This window comes from Corvus kubaryi, unplaced genomic scaffold (assembly GCF_017639235.1).
Source record: "Corvus kubaryi isolate FWS band 111438036 unplaced genomic scaffold, C.kubaryi_AGA036_p1.0 split1-131, whole genome shotgun sequence".
NCBI lineage: Eukaryota > Metazoa > Chordata > Aves > Passeriformes > Corvidae > Corvus > Corvus kubaryi.
This window is the reverse complement of record NW_024582073.1, coordinates 6,207,322-6,223,994: the sequence shown is the minus strand read 5'-3', so window position 1 is coordinate 6,223,994 and position 16,673 is coordinate 6,207,322. Positions and strand designations below refer to the sequence as shown.

The following is a 16,673-nucleotide window of genomic DNA, read 5'->3' as shown; positions in this document are numbered from 1 at the left end:
CCAAAGCTGGTCTGAAGCCATTGTTTCTGACTGAATTTTTACAGTTAGTGCATGGGCACTTACTGTTCACAGGAGGAAGAGGTAGGACTGACAGGTGAGGATCACATTCTTTTATTAATTGCCACTACCCTGGATGATCTGAATTTCAAAGGCAATAACCAGAGCTGATACATGTTTTTAGTGAAAACTAGTCTGAAATTGGGTTCTCTACATAAGTACTCAAAGATACTCTCTAATCAGACATTACTGTCCCACCTTGCTTGTGCCAACATGAGTACTTTCACAGCTGTAATGATGGATTGGGAAATTCAATAATGTATTGTCTTTGAGTTAGTAAAAGGTCTTGCACAGCAGTGAGAACCAGGTTCAGTAAGTACCAGACTGATTATGAAGGAGTTGACAAAGCTAGGAGTGGAAGGTAGAAGTGAGAACAATTCTGTTCAGTGTTAACTTTTAAATCAGTTCAACTACTCTCAGCACTGATTCTCCAGTGTCTTAAATAGTTTTGGGGTTTCTAGGGTCAGAATTTCAGCATTCTTAACTCCTTTCATATTTTTTTTAGGCATCTGTATATTTTGGCTTCATTTTTATTAATAAAACTTTTAAAGATACACATTTGTAGTTGAACCCTCAATTGTTGTAGGTTAATTCTCACTTTCAGGTCTGAAATACCATCTCAAGAGTCATGTTTTATAGTCTTACAGGAACTCTCTAGTGGTTAAAGTGGATTCACAGGTTATTCCTGTCAATATATCCCCAAGCAGTAGGCAGGTTTTATTGCTCTGTGGAAAATCTGATTGTCTTCCTGAGGTTGTACAAGAGTTGGTTTTGTCAAAAATTCACTAACCCTAGAGCATTAGACTTGAAAACCTCAGTGGATGCCTTGGGAAATTAGGGAATTCTTGAGTAGCTGATAATGTAGGTGTCTTAGAAAACCAGAAGAATAAAAAAAACCCCAGACACCTAATCTAGGATTTTAGGAACTTAAGTACAGTTTCTTGCTGTAACAGGTACTTTCAGTAGAAATTTCAGTGAGTACACTAGACCTTATCTACACAATGGAGTTTTGGCCCTTTAAAAAACAGCGATACTGCCAATATGGATCCATTCTTTTAGAAGTATTTACAGTAGCATAGGGAGTTACACAGCTACCAAAAAAAAAAATCACACCCTTCTGCATCACGTGAACACCAGTATAAATTTTTAATAAGGTCCACACCTTAGTCTTACTGTGAAATTCATGTGAATTTCACACATAGCAAAGCGTCTGTAGTGATTAAATGCTGTCTTGCCGTAAGCTAAAGATATACCTGTATGAAAAGACAGTTGTAAAAGAGTGAGGCTTAACCTGTAAGGTTTTGGTCTACAGTTTTGAGACCAATGTGGCACATGAGAACAGGGCATAAAGCAGAACTTTTCTGATGAATGGAGAAAAGTATGTAAAATATTTTCACAGATGATCGCTCTCCAGCAGTCTTCAGTTCTATTTTGAAACTATTTCTTCTGAAATTTAAACCTAAAATTTCCTAGTGTATGGTTTGGTTGAGTCTGTAGGTACAAGATCTGATTGGCATCCTAAACAACTTTACCCAAGGTGAAGCAGATTTTGTGCTTTTATATACTGCTCCCACACTACGGTATGTTAACCAGTATGATTGCATGGTTTAGTATTAAATTATCTTGCATACATCCTTGTGTCAGGGCCTTGGCACTTCCTGGGTTTTAATGCATCCTGCTGGTTGTTTTTCAGTTGTGGAGAGCTGTTGAGGGCTGGCTTAACGTACTCACAACCAAGAAATTTCCTTTCTAAGATCCAAGGCTTTTCAAGGCTTGCAAGTTTCCAGTGTTGCCCATGCTAGATTAGACTTTGTAGGTAGGAGTGCATGGAGAAATAGTGCCACAGCAATTGACTTTTCATACTAACATCTGCCTTCCACTCTTAATTCAAGAGTTCTTACATCTCTTTTATAAATATATCTCAGAATATATGGTTGCAAATAACCACATCATTTTCTGAAGTTGAAGTTTTGATTCCTGCAGGTTTTTGGCTGTTAGTCCCATAAACTGACAGCACAAGTTTCTTACCCAGATCTATTTGGCCTATTAGAATGCCTCAGCATATTTCATATTGGCTTGCAAAGATGTGAAATTGCGTGTTACAGAGAAAGTAGCAAACCTTAGGAGAAAAGAAGTATTTGTTCTTCAGAGTGTAACTTAATCTTCAGGCCCTGGTTCCCTGAAGCATCTTCATTTTCTGCTAGCTTCTGAGTTTTAAAAGATGATTAGGAGGAGTTTTTAACATTTAGCTTGTAGGGTTCTATCAGTGTAATGACAAAAGTGCTAGTGAACCTGTGCAGTAACACTTGCTAAGAGATTTAAATGGGACTTTTGTGCAGACTGGGGATGATCCACTCTTCCATAGCATTGTGTAGTGTGACCACCATCTAGGTTAGCATTTTTTATATTCCCTGGTCACCCAGAACCTCAGACCTGCAGAACATCCTGATATATTCATGTGGAGAGAAAGAAAAAGGGATGTTATTGGGAGATTCATTGTCTGAGTTGTTTACCTTTTAGGTGCTGTAGAAATTTTTCAGGTAAGATAATGCAGTTTTATTGACTGCATTTCTGTTTGCCAAGAATCGATTTATTACTTCCTACTGGAAACTAGCCCAGATGAAGGCCTACTGCACACTGGCTGAGAAGGAACAGGACAGAGACACACACCATAAGCATGCATGTGCCAAAGGTCTGGGGAACATTCTTGTCAAATATGTCATTTACCAAGTGCATTTAACAAAAAATTTTCTGAAAGAAGAATGAGGACTAATTATTTGGAGATCACAGCAGAAGAGAAGGATGTTGTCAGAAGGGAGGAAGTGGTTAGGACAAGCCAGGGTGAATGGTAGGGCACTTCACATGACATGTGAGGAAATGACCACAGCATAATAGTAAGGTGCAGTTCCAGAGCAGCATAAACGCAGGCTAAATTATCTACACATCTGTTTTGCTGATGATCTTAAGAAATTATCTAATATGGGAGAATCAGTGATTGCTAAGTGATTTGCCAAAGGCTACCAATAATATAACTGGAACTAAGGAATTTTTAGTGTCAGCTCCATCCCCCAGCAGGAAAGCTAGGAGCAAAGGCTTGCATGCAGATATGTGGGTGATACTTCACAGAACTGGAAGCTGACAGAATTTACAAGAGACAATGGAAGGGAAGTGATGGGAAAAGAAAACAATTTATAGACATGAAAAACACATACAAGAGAATGCCTGCATGGGACTGTATGATGAAAGGCACTTCTTCCAGGGTACAGACCATTTAAAAATAGGGGTTTTCTGAGCATTACCACTAGCAGAGAGTTCTTAAAGCCGGTTTTTATTGTGATATGGGATGGTCAAACATGGAGAGTATATTGTGTTGATCTGTCCTGTGGTAAAAATGATGCTGCTGTGCTTTAACCTTGCTTTAACAAAGGAATGATAGCCAGCTATTTCCTGTTAACTATATCTAGTCCTTCCAGTTTTTCATGTCTCCAAGTGCTCTGTAAGAAGAGGAAAGAATCTGAGTACATGAAGAAACTGGTGTAGAAAAAAAGCAAGAAAGCAAATAAATTCAGTGTCATATAATTCCCTTCCACATTTCATCATCATGTGACATTAGTAAGCTTACTTACAAGAGCTTCCCTTTTTGAGTGTAAGACATACCTGAGTTGCCTCTATATCAACTATTTCCATTTAGCAAGATTGAGCAGTGTTCAGTTGAATAGCGTACAGTGTGAAAATGAGGACAGGCTAGCTTGTGTGAGGCTGTCCTCAAAACTTATGTGATCGTTTAGGCTTCCTGTTTTCAAATACATGAACATTATTCTTGGGGTTTTTAAACATAACCTTTTTTTTTTTAAGAAATAAACATAAAAACAGTGCTTCAAAGTAACTCATTTTGTGGATCATTTGCCAGTGTTTAAAGAAATATCTGCTGTTTTGTGTTACTACTTTAAATTCACATTAGCTGGGGAACTCAAGACTTGACTGTGAAAAATAACGTGACAAGAGGGTCAAATAATGTTTTAAGGGAAGGGATTTCTTATAAAAATTGTTTAAAATAGCTTTTATTTGATCTTTGGTGACTTAATCCTTTAAAATATCTAACTTGAAGTTGATGAAACTCCTTCTGAATGAAGAAAATATGTTCAATACTTTATGAACCAAATTTAATGAGGAAAAAGAATGAAATTACTCAAAAGAGTTAAAAAATGCAAAAGAGGTTTTTGAAGTTTTAAACCTCAAAAGTGCTATTTTAAAATGGTGATGCAAATAATTTAAAAAAAAAAATCATTTGGAAAATAGTAGCTCAGTCAAATGCCAGGTGAGTCAGATAGCATTATGGCAGAGTATGAGATCCAGATACTTTTTTCCCAAGATGTCTGTTAATTGTCTGATTCACCTCTCTGATCATAGGAGATTACTTGTTATTTCTCATACAGTGTTTCCAATGTGGTGGGTTTGTGTTAGTTATTTCTCATTCCTACAATCTTCAGTTTTCTTAAAAGTAGGTACATTAGAATACTGGAGATACTGACAAAGATATGCGGTGCACAGAACTGAATCTGATGTTTCCTGTTCCTTTTTAAGCTCTGTTTCTCTGAGGAAGGATGAGGAAGGGTGGGCAGAGGTTTTGGAGCTGTGTCAAGAGTCAGGGAGAATATGTATGTGGTGAGGGGTGACTGCTCTTCAGCAGCATTGCATATGCAGTTGAAACTATTAGCTCCTCAATCCAGTGGTGAGGAATTCCACCTTAACATGTTGTCATGTTAAAATGTCCAGTACTCTTCCTCCCTTCTTCCCCCAATGGCTTTATTTTTAATAAATAGTGGTCACTGGCTATCAAATGCTACAAAAGAGAATAGGTTATATAAACCAAAAAGACTTAGAATTTAGGAAGTTTTGAAATTTGTGAGGTATATTTTAGCTGTATAGGTTATTTTGCCTGTATATTTTTCACTGTATGAACAGGATCTGCTATTTAAAGCTTTTTGCGTTCCCATTAGCCCTGGGAGATTGAGAAACAGTTCCTTCCTCTTACCGCTTCTTCATCAGTATCAGATATTTGTTTGCCGGTCTTAATGAAAACAAACATGATTTTCACTACAAATGTAACCTGCGCTCAAATAGCTGGCTGGTGGCATCTTGAGAAATTTCCTATCGTTTACTTACTTAAGTTTGCTACTAGGTCACTGTACACTGTAACAGTGTGTAGAGATATGTCAGATTATTGGGCAAAAGTGTGGCTAATTGACACACCCTGTATGATTCATGCTAAAGATGAAAGCTTGAAAGAGTCTGATAAATTTAACAGAAGAAATCATGTTAAAAGTCTCCCTGATAATCCAGCACATTTTTAATTAAAGCAAACCTTTACCTGAAAAGGCCCCTCATTGCATAAAATCCGTTTGTACAATTACTGATTTGTCACAGCAAAGACAGTTAAGGAGAATTGTTGTTTTCTCAAAATGGCCAAGCCTTAAGGATGCCGTCCAAAATCCAGAAGTTTGGGGTATTTTTAATAGTTGAACTGCCGAAATTTGTGATAACAGGGAAAAAAAAAAACAAACCTACCTCTTCTCAGCTGGTCATATTTTAAAATTCTTTAATTTTCAGTACTTTGTTCTTTAATTCAGTCCTGACTTTTGTAGATGGGTCCATGTTAATTTGGGGGTTTGGGAGCTCTAGGTGTATTGAAATCTTTATAGTCATGTATAGACTCCACTAGCAGCATGTTCTGCAGTCCCTGAACAGTTTTGAAGACCTTTTAAGCTTTAGACTTGTTCTCAGGCTCAGTGTAAATTAACTGAAGCTTTTTTTTCATGTGTGTGTACAGATCAATGTTCATATGTATGACTGTTACATTAAAAGTAGTTAATTTGTGTGAAGTAGCTGCTTCAAAATGTCAGTTCCCATTTCTGGAGGAAAGGCTGACCCTGACTAAAATGGGGTAGTAACCTCTCCGCAGAGGGCAGTCCCTCTGAGAACCATCTCCCAAGCAGTAGGGTTAGAGGAAGCAAAGATAGAAGATGCCACATTCTGTGAAAATAAGAGGGTGCCATGTATTTTAGAAAATCTTCACAACTTCTTTCTTGCTTCTCTAAGAAGTCCCAGACATAGCTGCATATGCATGCGACCTTTGGTAGTCTGATGATTACTGGGACCACAAGGTTTAGGAGTGAGAAAAAAAGGAAAGCCTTTTCCTCAGACCAGTCCCTTATGTTGTCTGGGGGAGCACTGCAGAAGGGCCTTGGAAGAGCAGTAGGGTACTTCCAGGGGATGCTGAGAGGAAATACTATATAGAGGGTTTTAATTTTTTTTCTCTTTCATGTGCAGATCATGGTTTCTAAAGAAGAACATGATTTTCATGTACATTGTAACAGTCTTCCAAGACATTGTGACAGTCAATAGCTATCCACATCCAATGGTGATAGGACAAAAATGTCTCATCTTAATTTGGTGAGATGAAGAGGCCAGATAAACATTAGAGAAAAGCTTTCTAGCTGTAGGGTAGTGACACAGACTTCTAGGCTTTTTAGGAAGTTTGGAGAATCTTCTTTTTCAGAACAGAATGGGTTGATGTAGAGATATGAGTACTACCCAATTTTTAGAGGACCTGGTGAGGACATTGTGCTCATGTGTCAAGAATTCTGCAATTGTAATAGAAGAATCAAGGAAGATACGTAAGAGAAGATAGTTGGATAAAATAGTCAAGTTGATAGTTTGAAAAATTACTATTTAGAGCAACATCTTGGAGGAATCTGAGCAGGATAGAGTGGGATTTGTCAATAGCAGAGGAAGATACCACATGAATAGAAGCTTGAATTGATTGAAGCCAAAATCAGGAATAGTTTGATAACTGCACAGGAGAGTCTGTTGTAATGAGATTTCATTTAGGAAGATCCAGCAAGTTTTAGAAGCAGCTATTGTGTGGGAATTTAGGACAAGGATTTAGTCAAAAATTTTCCTAGGGTCTATGTAGGTAGTAAGATACCAGATGCAAGGAAGGTAATCTGCATTAAGAAGTACTGATGGTTTTGGGCTCATGCAGTTTCTAGTTTTAAACAAATATACGATATGCTGTTCTATGGAATAAGTAATACAAGAAATGTAGCAACCATTAGTTAAAACTTGCAAATTGTAAAAAACTTCGTTATGAAAACCAGCACTTTAAAGCTTCTACTAAAGCATGTTTTGTGCAAGAGGCATTTTCTGACTGCATTGGGTGATTCGATGAAGTGACCATCACATATAGCTTTATGTGAGTATCACCTATAGCTATGAACTTCGGCTTTCTTTAGGAAAAAAATTCCTGGGTAGAATGCTAGAGCTTAGCTAGGTGGATAGAGGAGAAGCATTGGCATGAAATTTATTCGTCCTCTATCTGTTTTTAAAAATTCTCAAACCTCTTTCTAATTCACTGGAAGAAGTTTTTTGTTCATGATAGCTACTTAGTGTCTTTCACTGGCAATTCCTCGCTTCGTGTCTAAGGCTGTATTCAGATGCATATTGCTAGATTGTTGACTTCTGAGTTTAGTAAGGTGTGTTAACCATCAGCATGGACTGCATTGTCTGAGATGAGGATTCCTTTCAAAATGCTATTCTCCGCAGAATTAGCAGCTTGTCTGCTTCTTTTACCATACTACAGCATGAGAAACTGGTGGGTGGACTGCTATTACAAAAATACTGTGTATTTTAAACAGAGTAATCAAATTGTACCCTGAAATTAACCCTTGAAAGGGTTGTATCAAATATAACCCCCTGAAATCAAATTATATCAAATTCACTCCTGAAAGGGTTGATGAAATTCCAATAAATTCAATCTTTGAAGCAGAAGTTCCTGACTTTACATAACTTACTAACAGTCTGGGTTGTGTTCATTATGAAAATTACTTTTTTTTCCTAGGCTTATGCCAAACTGTAATTGTGACTTTTTGTTGAAAAGCGTTCACAGAATTGTTGTGTAACTTGCTGTATTTTCAAATGTTTCTAGAGAGATGACACTCCTTGGGTTATTAAGTGTTTCAGGTGCAATGGCAGATCCCATCCGCTGGGCCCGATACCGCTGGCAGCGACTTATATCAACAGAAGGCAGAGAATGCAGCAGCAACAATTCAAGTAGCAAGTGCTATCAGTCATCAAGAACTACTGGCAAACATAGGATAGTGATTCCCTGTTTGGGTCATTTTAAAGAAGAGTATGAAAAAGTATCAAAACTGTACGTGAACAACAAAATACGGACTACTAGGTATACTTTATTGAATTTTTTACCACGGAATTTATTCGAACAATTTCACAGGTAAGGAACTCGTTTTTGATTGTGGTGATTCTTCTGAAGCTGAATCCTTCTATTGAATTGTTTGTGTGTGTTACTATATATTAAAAAATTATTCCTTCTCCTGACCTATCACTTCTGAAAAGATACATGTGATCTGGCCAAAGTTTCTTGAGTATCATCATTGTTGAGCTAGTCCTTTTCTCCTTAGCTTGTGTACTTTCCGCTTATTCTGTTCTTTGGACTATTGAATTATTCCTTGCTCTTGGAGCACTCCCACACACCAGTCTGCAGTGGGATTTTCAGCTTATTTCCTGCGTATGTTTTTTTCCCCTTCTCTTATGTCTTTCATCTTCCTTCTGCTTGGAGAACTGCTGGTTTGTCAAGCTATGCAGGGAGGTTACAGGATGGCTTCCTTTTTAAAACATGTCATGTTCCCTAAGAGATTATGAAATTAATTTTAAAGGACCTGGAAATTTGAGAGTGCAAATTCAGCAGTGCCTCACTCTGGAAGACATGTGCCTGGAGGACAGTTTTGAAAATAGAGGAAAATTCTTGGTTTCTGCATTACCTGATCATGTCTGTTAAGCAACTGTGTTGCTAAGTAATCTATTGACTGGAGAGTGAAAGCAGAGTTCTGGATAATTCTTAAATTGCAGGTGAAGAAAAGATAAATTGCCGATAACTTAAATGTCTGTAGAGCATGGAGTGGGGAAATAAGGATCATTGTCCGCTAGCACAGCTAAATCCTGTGTTTTCTCTTTGTTTCAGAGTTGCCAATTTGTATTTCCTATTTCTAGTTGTCCTAAATTGGGTTCCTTTGGTGGAAGCTTTCCAAAAAGAAATTACAATGCTACCTCTGATAGGGGTTCTGACAATTATTGCAGTGAAGGATGGCCTGGAAGATTACTCAAGGTACAAAATGGATAAACAGATAAACAACTTAGTAACCAAAGTATATAGCAGGTAAGGGACAACAGTCTTTGTGGTTTATTGTTATTTGATTATGACTATTATGTGAAAAAGTTGGTGATAATTCTTTTGGTTACTTTCTGGATACTTACGGAATCATAAAATAATGTAATTTGGAACAGGTCTCTGAAAGTCATCTAGTCTTAACCCCCTTCTCGAAGCAGGGCTGCTTAGATCAGGGACTAGTTGAGACTTGATCACCAGTTTTGTTAAATGGTTATCAAATTAGTGTAAAATCTGCCAAAAAAAATTTGCTTTGAGGCAAGTGAGTTCATGCATGTGTTTGTACTGTATTAACCAAGGTACTTTGACTAGTTAAGCATTGTTGTACATGGCATTTGTTTTGAGAGGTGTATTTTTAATTCCTCTAAAATGGCTTCGTCGAAATTGAAAGGCTGCTAGTTCATCGCTCATTAATGGCATCATGTTGTACTCATAATGTGATACCATTTCCCCAAACAGAGCAAGATAGTATTCTATTTGAGTGCATCACACAGTTTGATACAAATGTTGGCATCTGTGTTCCACAGTGCAGGACTGCAATATTACAGACTGTGAGTGCAAGTCAGGCATGGAGTCTGCTAGTGGCAAGTCTGCTAGGCAGTTATTATCATGGATAATAAAAAGATAGGAATGCAAACTTATCGTATTCTAAATTAACCATCAGAAAACTTCCTTGAGTATGTATGAGTGCTGCACACTTGATTATTTTTCTTTTATACCTACCATAAAAGGATATTCCAAGCATGAAAAATACAAAGATTAAGGAAGTATAGTGAATGTTTTTTCCTTATTGCATGCTCTGTTTCTATGTGGGGAAACAAGTATTTTGGAAAATGTCACTTTTGATGTGTTGTAGTAGCCATGACAAATAGCATTTGTAGGTTTTTCTCAGTTCCAGTTTATGCATTTGTAAAAAATCACTTTTCTTCTGTGTATTTCAGGAAGGAGAAGAAATACATAGATGAGTGCTGGAAAAATATCAATGTTGGGGACTTCGTCCGGCTTTCACGTAATGAAATCATTCCTGCTGACATGGTGCTGTTATATTCTAGTGACCTGGATGGGATCTGTTATATTGAAACTGCAGGCCTTGATGGAGAAACCAATTTAAAGCAGAGACAGGTAGTGAGAGGATATTCAGAGCAGGTGAGAATTGTGCTTTTCTAGGGGTGTAAGAAAGCTGACATGACAGATGGTGAACTAAAAAATCCCAAACAACTCAGCCCTCTAGACTGCCTAATTCATGGTAGCTCAGCAATCCCCATCTGAACAAGGTACTAGGTAACACAGTTATAATTTGTTGCTTGAGTTGTTTTGGAGCAAATCTTTGCCTGTTCACATAATGCAGAGAAAGACAGATCTATTTCAAGTAATGGAAACCAGTGAAATTAACAATTCAGGTAAACCTCAAGTAGTTACTTATGGTGGATAACATGTCATGGGTGAGAAATTGGAGTTTTTTAGAAGGGACTCCTGTTCTATATAAAGACCTAGAGAGAAGAGCATGTATTGTCTTTTTCACTGTTTCTTCATATTGCAAACGCATTGTTACTCCCATACAATATTTTAATATTATACCCAGCAGCCAAAATGCTGGAGGCTGACGCAAAAAAGACAATATTAAAAGATGAAAGAATCCTGACATTTCTGTAGTCTTCAGTTCTGCTGCTGAAACACCATGCTGGAAACAGCAGCAGGGAGCTTCAGTGTTGTCCATAACAACAGACTGTTTAGTCCTCTGGGATAAAATTACCTGAGCTGGTTCTGAATTTACAGCAGTGGTAAGGCAGTGAGGAGAGGTTGTCTCTAAGTGCCGTTACTTAATGGGTATGGTAATACCAAAGGCATGATGTGCTTATCCCTTTACAGTCACATGCTTACTTTTACTTCTGTTTTTATTTTTATTTCTTGATTTAGTCTTAGAACAGCAAGGCAGGAAGGTCTGTTTGATCCTTCTGTATATACATATTTTTACACAGAGCAAAATTCCAGTAGTTTCCATCTTTATTGTCTCCCTCCTTTAGGGACCTTTACACAAAATCTGAATAATTCTAATTCTGCTAAAATTTAAATCTTCTCTTTTATGCCAGGAAACGTAGGAACACTTCTCAAGAAATAAGGTTCAAAAGCTTCTACTTTCAATACTTGCTTTGCCGAAATTACGATTATAATGAAAAAATAAACTTATAGTCCAGGAAGATCTGAGTGTCCGTATCAAGATACCAACTTTTGGACATAGTTTTTATAACCTCTGTTTTATGCTGTCAGAACGTAGACAGCTGTGTCCACTGTAGTTTACACCCAGAGTTTCAATGCTTTCTGTTTCAAGGTATATTACAAGAGGGTCTACTAGCAATATAGATCTAGAGGTTTCTAGACAGTAGAAGAAAAGAATCGACTGCTTTGGCTATTTCACTTTGAGGGTAGTTCTTATTTGGGTAATCATTGTACAGTGCAAAATTCTTGAAAAGCATCAATCAAGTATTCTGTCTAACTTTTTACAGAAATGTTGTACCTCCTGTGCAACTCAACATGCTAAAGGTCAGTGGAGAGACAGGTCTTTTACAGTTAACTAAATTTGCGAAGAGACTGAACGTAGTCTGTATGTCAAAGGCTGCATTCATATTGACTTCAGGTTAATACAGTGCAACACATCAATACAGCAAAACATAGCAAAAAAAGTCTTTTAATCAAGCTTTCAAAGTACGTGTTAAGAAATGATGTCTTCTGAGTTTCAAAAGCTCACAGTTGCTATTCTGCTCGTGTGAAGTCATCCAGTTGAGGGAGTACAGCCTTCTCAGAGACCTGTAATTATGCAGAAGATATATTCAGTAATACCTGTGAGTTAGAGAATTATGCTTGGGAGTGTGAAACCTTAAATTGGTCATTGGGGTTTTTTTTAAAGAGTAGAACAAATGACTTTCCAAAGAGTTAGTGGCAGGTACTCAGCTTGGAAATGACTCAGTTATGCCAGAGGCAAGTCTGTGTTATTCTAGAGACTAGAAGCATACTCATACGCCATTAATTGAAATTAAATCGCAATAGCAGGTAATTCCAAAGATAAGGCCTTTTGGCTTTTCTCTTACTTCTCCTCGTGTTTCATTCTTACTAATACGGGATACTCGTTTCACTTGACTTTTCACTGAAGAGCTCACCTCCTCTTCGTTTGCAACATGTACTTCTGGTCTTTTGTAACAGCCCTTTCTTTGGTACTTGTAAGTCTCAAACATCATTGCAAAGCTCTACCTGCTTTCTTTGTGTTAGCACAGAAACCATCGTGGTCATGGTATTGGAAAAAAAAGTCTGTTTGCAAGAAATTCTGCTTGAAGAGAAGATAGTGCCTCGTCTTATTTTTTTTCGTATAATGAAAAAATCTATGGAAATCTCTGCCTTTCAGATGTTCTTACTGCTTTTGGTTTTCCTTCTTCCTCCTCATCCTTCCACCCATTTTTGTCCTCTCCAGTGTTCTCAAAATATCAGCAATTCAACTCATACTTGCCAGTGTTTAATATTTACTAGGAAGTCCTATGATGTGTAAGTCTGATTTATGCTGGGTAGGAGACCATCAACACCACCAGCAACCTACAGTTTAGAAGCTAAATTTTAGATAGTAATATCTGAACCTCTGAATTTATGATGTTTTTAATTTCTATCACATTTTGTCTGAGTTCTCTGGGATTTTTTTGCTTCCCACGGCTTTAGGTCTCTGAAATTGATCCAGAAGAATTTTCCAGTAGAATAGAGTGTGAGAATCCTAACAATGACCTCAGTCATTTCCGAGGCTTTGTGTAAGTAGGTTTGGTGGCTCTTTAAACTACTGTCATTTGCTTTCACATAATTTTCAGAGATCTCTTAATGTTTGCTTTAAGAAATAACAATATGGATAGAGGTCGGTTTGCACCATTACGTTCCTAAGTGCAGCCCAACAGACAGAGCTCTAGAAGGGTTTTCTGAGCAGCAAATTGGGCACTGATGCTTTTTATTTTGTATTAAATATTTTCAACATCTTAGGTCAGGCTGTTTTGCGATTGTGTATTTCATACTTGAAATACCTGTTTTAAATCTGCTCTTCATAACATATGGGATCTACAGTATTTGGTCTCGACCAAGGCCTGACTGGGCAAGCTGCATTGCTTAGAATTGGAAATCGAAAGGACTGGCTTCCTTTCCTACTCTGATTTGTTTTGTGTAACCTTCAGTCAGTTGATCAAACTCCTTTTGACCAGTGTGCCTATCTGTGTCTTTTCTTTAGGCTGCATTTATGTTAGGGGTTTCCTTCATGGTTAGGGTTGGAAGGGACCTTAAGGGACTAGATGATCTTTATGGTCCCTTCCAACCCCAGCCATTCTATGATTCTGTGATTCTTACAAGTTTATGATTTTATATAGATAATAGGAAAACAAAATACTGTTTAATGGGGTGACTTATTTTCAGGTTTTGAGAGTTAGAATGTCTTTATTCTTCCCTTTGCACACTGACACATTAGATATTTGAGAATAAAAATAAATATGTATGAATCTTAGTCTCTGAGGAAGCACCTTGACAAAGAGTGGGTGGGCATACCTGCACTGAAAGTATACCACAGGAGTGACAGTGCTCACAGTATATTTAAAATGAGATTTTATATTTTTTTCAAATATTTTCTGATGCTGATAATACAAATAGGGATAGGGTTTCAGATTTCCAGTAGTTGTCTTGGATCTCTTTTCAGTAGTGTTGCCTCCTTCACATATGCCAGATGGCAAATGCTAGGCTGGTAAATGCAAAAAAATTGTAATGCAGTGCCTACATGCTTGGATTTTCAAGGGTGATCTGCTTTCATGTTACTCCATTCATTTGAAAAGTCCGATCAGAGATGTCAGGATGGCAGTCAGTGACTTGCAGCTTCTTTGGGAAATCTGTTCCTAATGTTTTTGCGAAGCCTCATTGGTAATTGCTAGAGTCCTACAAGCTGATGTGGTTTTCTTTTGCAGTGAGCATTCAAACATGGATCGCGTGGGTCTCAGCAAGGAAAACTTACTGCTCCGAGGATGCACAGTAAGAAACACAGAAGCTGTGGTAGGCATAGTGGTATATGCAGGTTAGTGAACCACCCTGGTTTTCACAGATTGCCTTGCAAACAAGATAGTTATGTGCCCTAAGAAACAGTATTATACAAAGGGGAATTGGGAGAGTAAAAGCTTGAATCTGGCAAAAGGCCGCCGTAGCTAGAAATGTTAAGAATGCACATCTGAGTTAGGTTTGTTTCTGTTTTAACAGTAAAAAACTGATACCCCTGATTATTCCTGGAAGGACAGATCTGTTGTGTGGGAGCAGGTCCTTGTCCTCAACTTGTTGCAATGGTAAACCGAGATTTTGAAATGGACGTGGAAATGCATGAGTTGCTTAGGACTTTTTTCTTATTCAAAACTGAAGCTAGTGCTGTTCTTCTAGTTCCGTTCTACAGTTTGTAGAAAGGGCAGAAGTTTTTACACTAATCAATATGATGTATCCAGACAGATAGTTGTAACACAGGTGTAGGATTTTGTAGAAAATATTAGAAATAATATAGAAGAGTCAAGAATTATGTTGTTTCTATAGGAAAGAATATTAGTGACAGTTAATGTAAATTAATAAAAGTTAATGTATGCATGGCAGATTTTGATGTAACTTGTTCAGTTTTCTTTAGGACAGAATACATGTATTGTAGGAGAATCTAATTTCCTCATATTTATAATGGCTGTTCAAATATTAGTTAATAGAAATATTCTGTTTCCCAAAGCTTTAGAAATATAAAGCACTTGTCAGTTCTGATACCTGTTATTTAAGAATTTAACCTCTTTTTTGGTTGCAGGTCATGAAACCAAAGCCATGCTGAATAACAGCGGCCCTCATTTCAAGCGCAGTAAATTGGAAAGGAAAGTGAACACTGATATTCTTTGGTGTGTTCTGCTTCTACTTTTGATGTGTTTAACTGGTGCAATAGGTAGGTGAGAATCGCTCAAATTTCTGCTATTTTCCTCTCTCAGCCTACAATGGGAAGTATTTTATTTTGGGGCTAATTCATTTTGTCAGTCTTTATCCACGTGTAATTCCCTGAAAGTTGGGAGTGCTGTAAGGTTGTAGTTGTCATGTTTGATCTGGGGTGCGGTTAAAAAGTGTGTTCCTGATGCAAGTTTTTGCGTCTGGAGCCTGTTTCTTCATTTGATTTCTCTTTTTTCTCACTATCTGTTCTGCAAAACTCCTACTTTCTCTTAGGATTTTTCAGGTAACATGAGATGCATGTGCACATCGAGGTAAGAGACCTAGTGTGACTAGAGTTGTACCGACTTGATTATTTTAGGGGTTGATTAAGTGATTAGCTCGAGTAAATCTAAACAGACTAACTTTTCCAACATCATAAAGGTGTTTAAAATATGTTTAATAAAACTTCTTCAGACTACACTTAAAAATGATGACAAGATGATGTGTTTGCAGGTAGACTAAAACCTGGAGAGGCAAGGATAACACAATTAATTGCCAGAGGGTTTGTTTTTTTTGGAGGGAAAAAACTGTTTGTGAAGTGTAGTTAATATTTCTTTATTTCTGAGATATGCTGTATGGATGCTGTTGATAGAATGCATGTAAGGTGTTTATTCATGTGTGTATTGACACTTGGGACTCCTGTTGGGAAAAAGCCCCAAGAGATAAAATTGTAGTTTAAAAGCTTAGAAAGAACTGCAGACTATAACAACTAACACAATAACCCTGAGCTGTGATACATTTTACATAAAACTGACTGACTTTATCTTGTTTTCAAGGTCATGCAATTTGGTTAAGTAGGTATTCGGAAATACCGTTTTTTAACATCCCCAAGCCAGATGGGAAATCGAGTCATCCAGTGTTAGCAGGCTTCTATATGTTCTGGACGATGATAATTTTATTACAGGTAACTGGTCTGCTTTGAACATGGGTCACATTCTGATCTCATTTGTACCCTTGAAGTAACTCTTCGGCTTCATTAGAGCTACTTCATGTTTGTAACTGGCCAAAGACTTCAGTTTTATTTAATCCCTGTGTTTTATTTTGGTAGGTCTTGATCCCAATTTCTCTCTATGTTTCGATTGAAATTGTCAAATTGGGACAAATTTATTTAATACAGAATGACATTGATTTTTACCATGAGAAAACAGACTCAACTATTCAGTGTCGAGCACTAAATATTGCTGAAGACCTTGGCCAGATTCAGTACATCTTCTCGGACAAGACTGGAACCCTCACTGAAAATAAGATGGTTTTTCGGAGGTGCAGCATTGCAGGACAGGAGTATTGCCATGAGGAAAATGGTAAGACCCACACACCTGGATCATTTTTCCAACATATTTGATACCATGAACTAAATATTCTTTACTCA

General features: G+C 37.4%; 1 protein-coding gene across 2 annotated transcripts in view; it reads left to right on the top strand.

Annotated features, from left to right (window-relative positions):
* Nucleotides 1-8,023: 8,023 nt before the first annotated feature.
* The window catches only part of ATP10D (ATPase phospholipid transporting 10D (putative)), a 36,471-nt gene continuing 27,821 nt past the window's right edge, over nt 8,024-16,673 (top strand). For both annotated transcript variants that reach the window (XR_006020567.1, XM_042053612.1), the window contains exons 1-8: nt 8,024-8,350; nt 9,098-9,292; nt 10,243-10,447; nt 13,004-13,089; nt 14,275-14,381; nt 15,135-15,266; nt 16,081-16,208; nt 16,353-16,605. Coding sequence is in view for 1 of the 2 variants with exons in the window: in XM_042053612.1 (XP_041909546.1) it covers nt 8,049-8,350; nt 9,098-9,292; nt 10,243-10,447; nt 13,004-13,089; nt 14,275-14,381; nt 15,135-15,266; nt 16,081-16,208; nt 16,353-16,605 (1,408 nt within the window). In the remaining variant the exon portion in view is untranslated. The remainder of the gene's footprint in view (nt 8,351-9,097; nt 9,293-10,242; nt 10,448-13,003; nt 13,090-14,274; nt 14,382-15,134; nt 15,267-16,080; nt 16,209-16,352; nt 16,606-16,673) is intronic.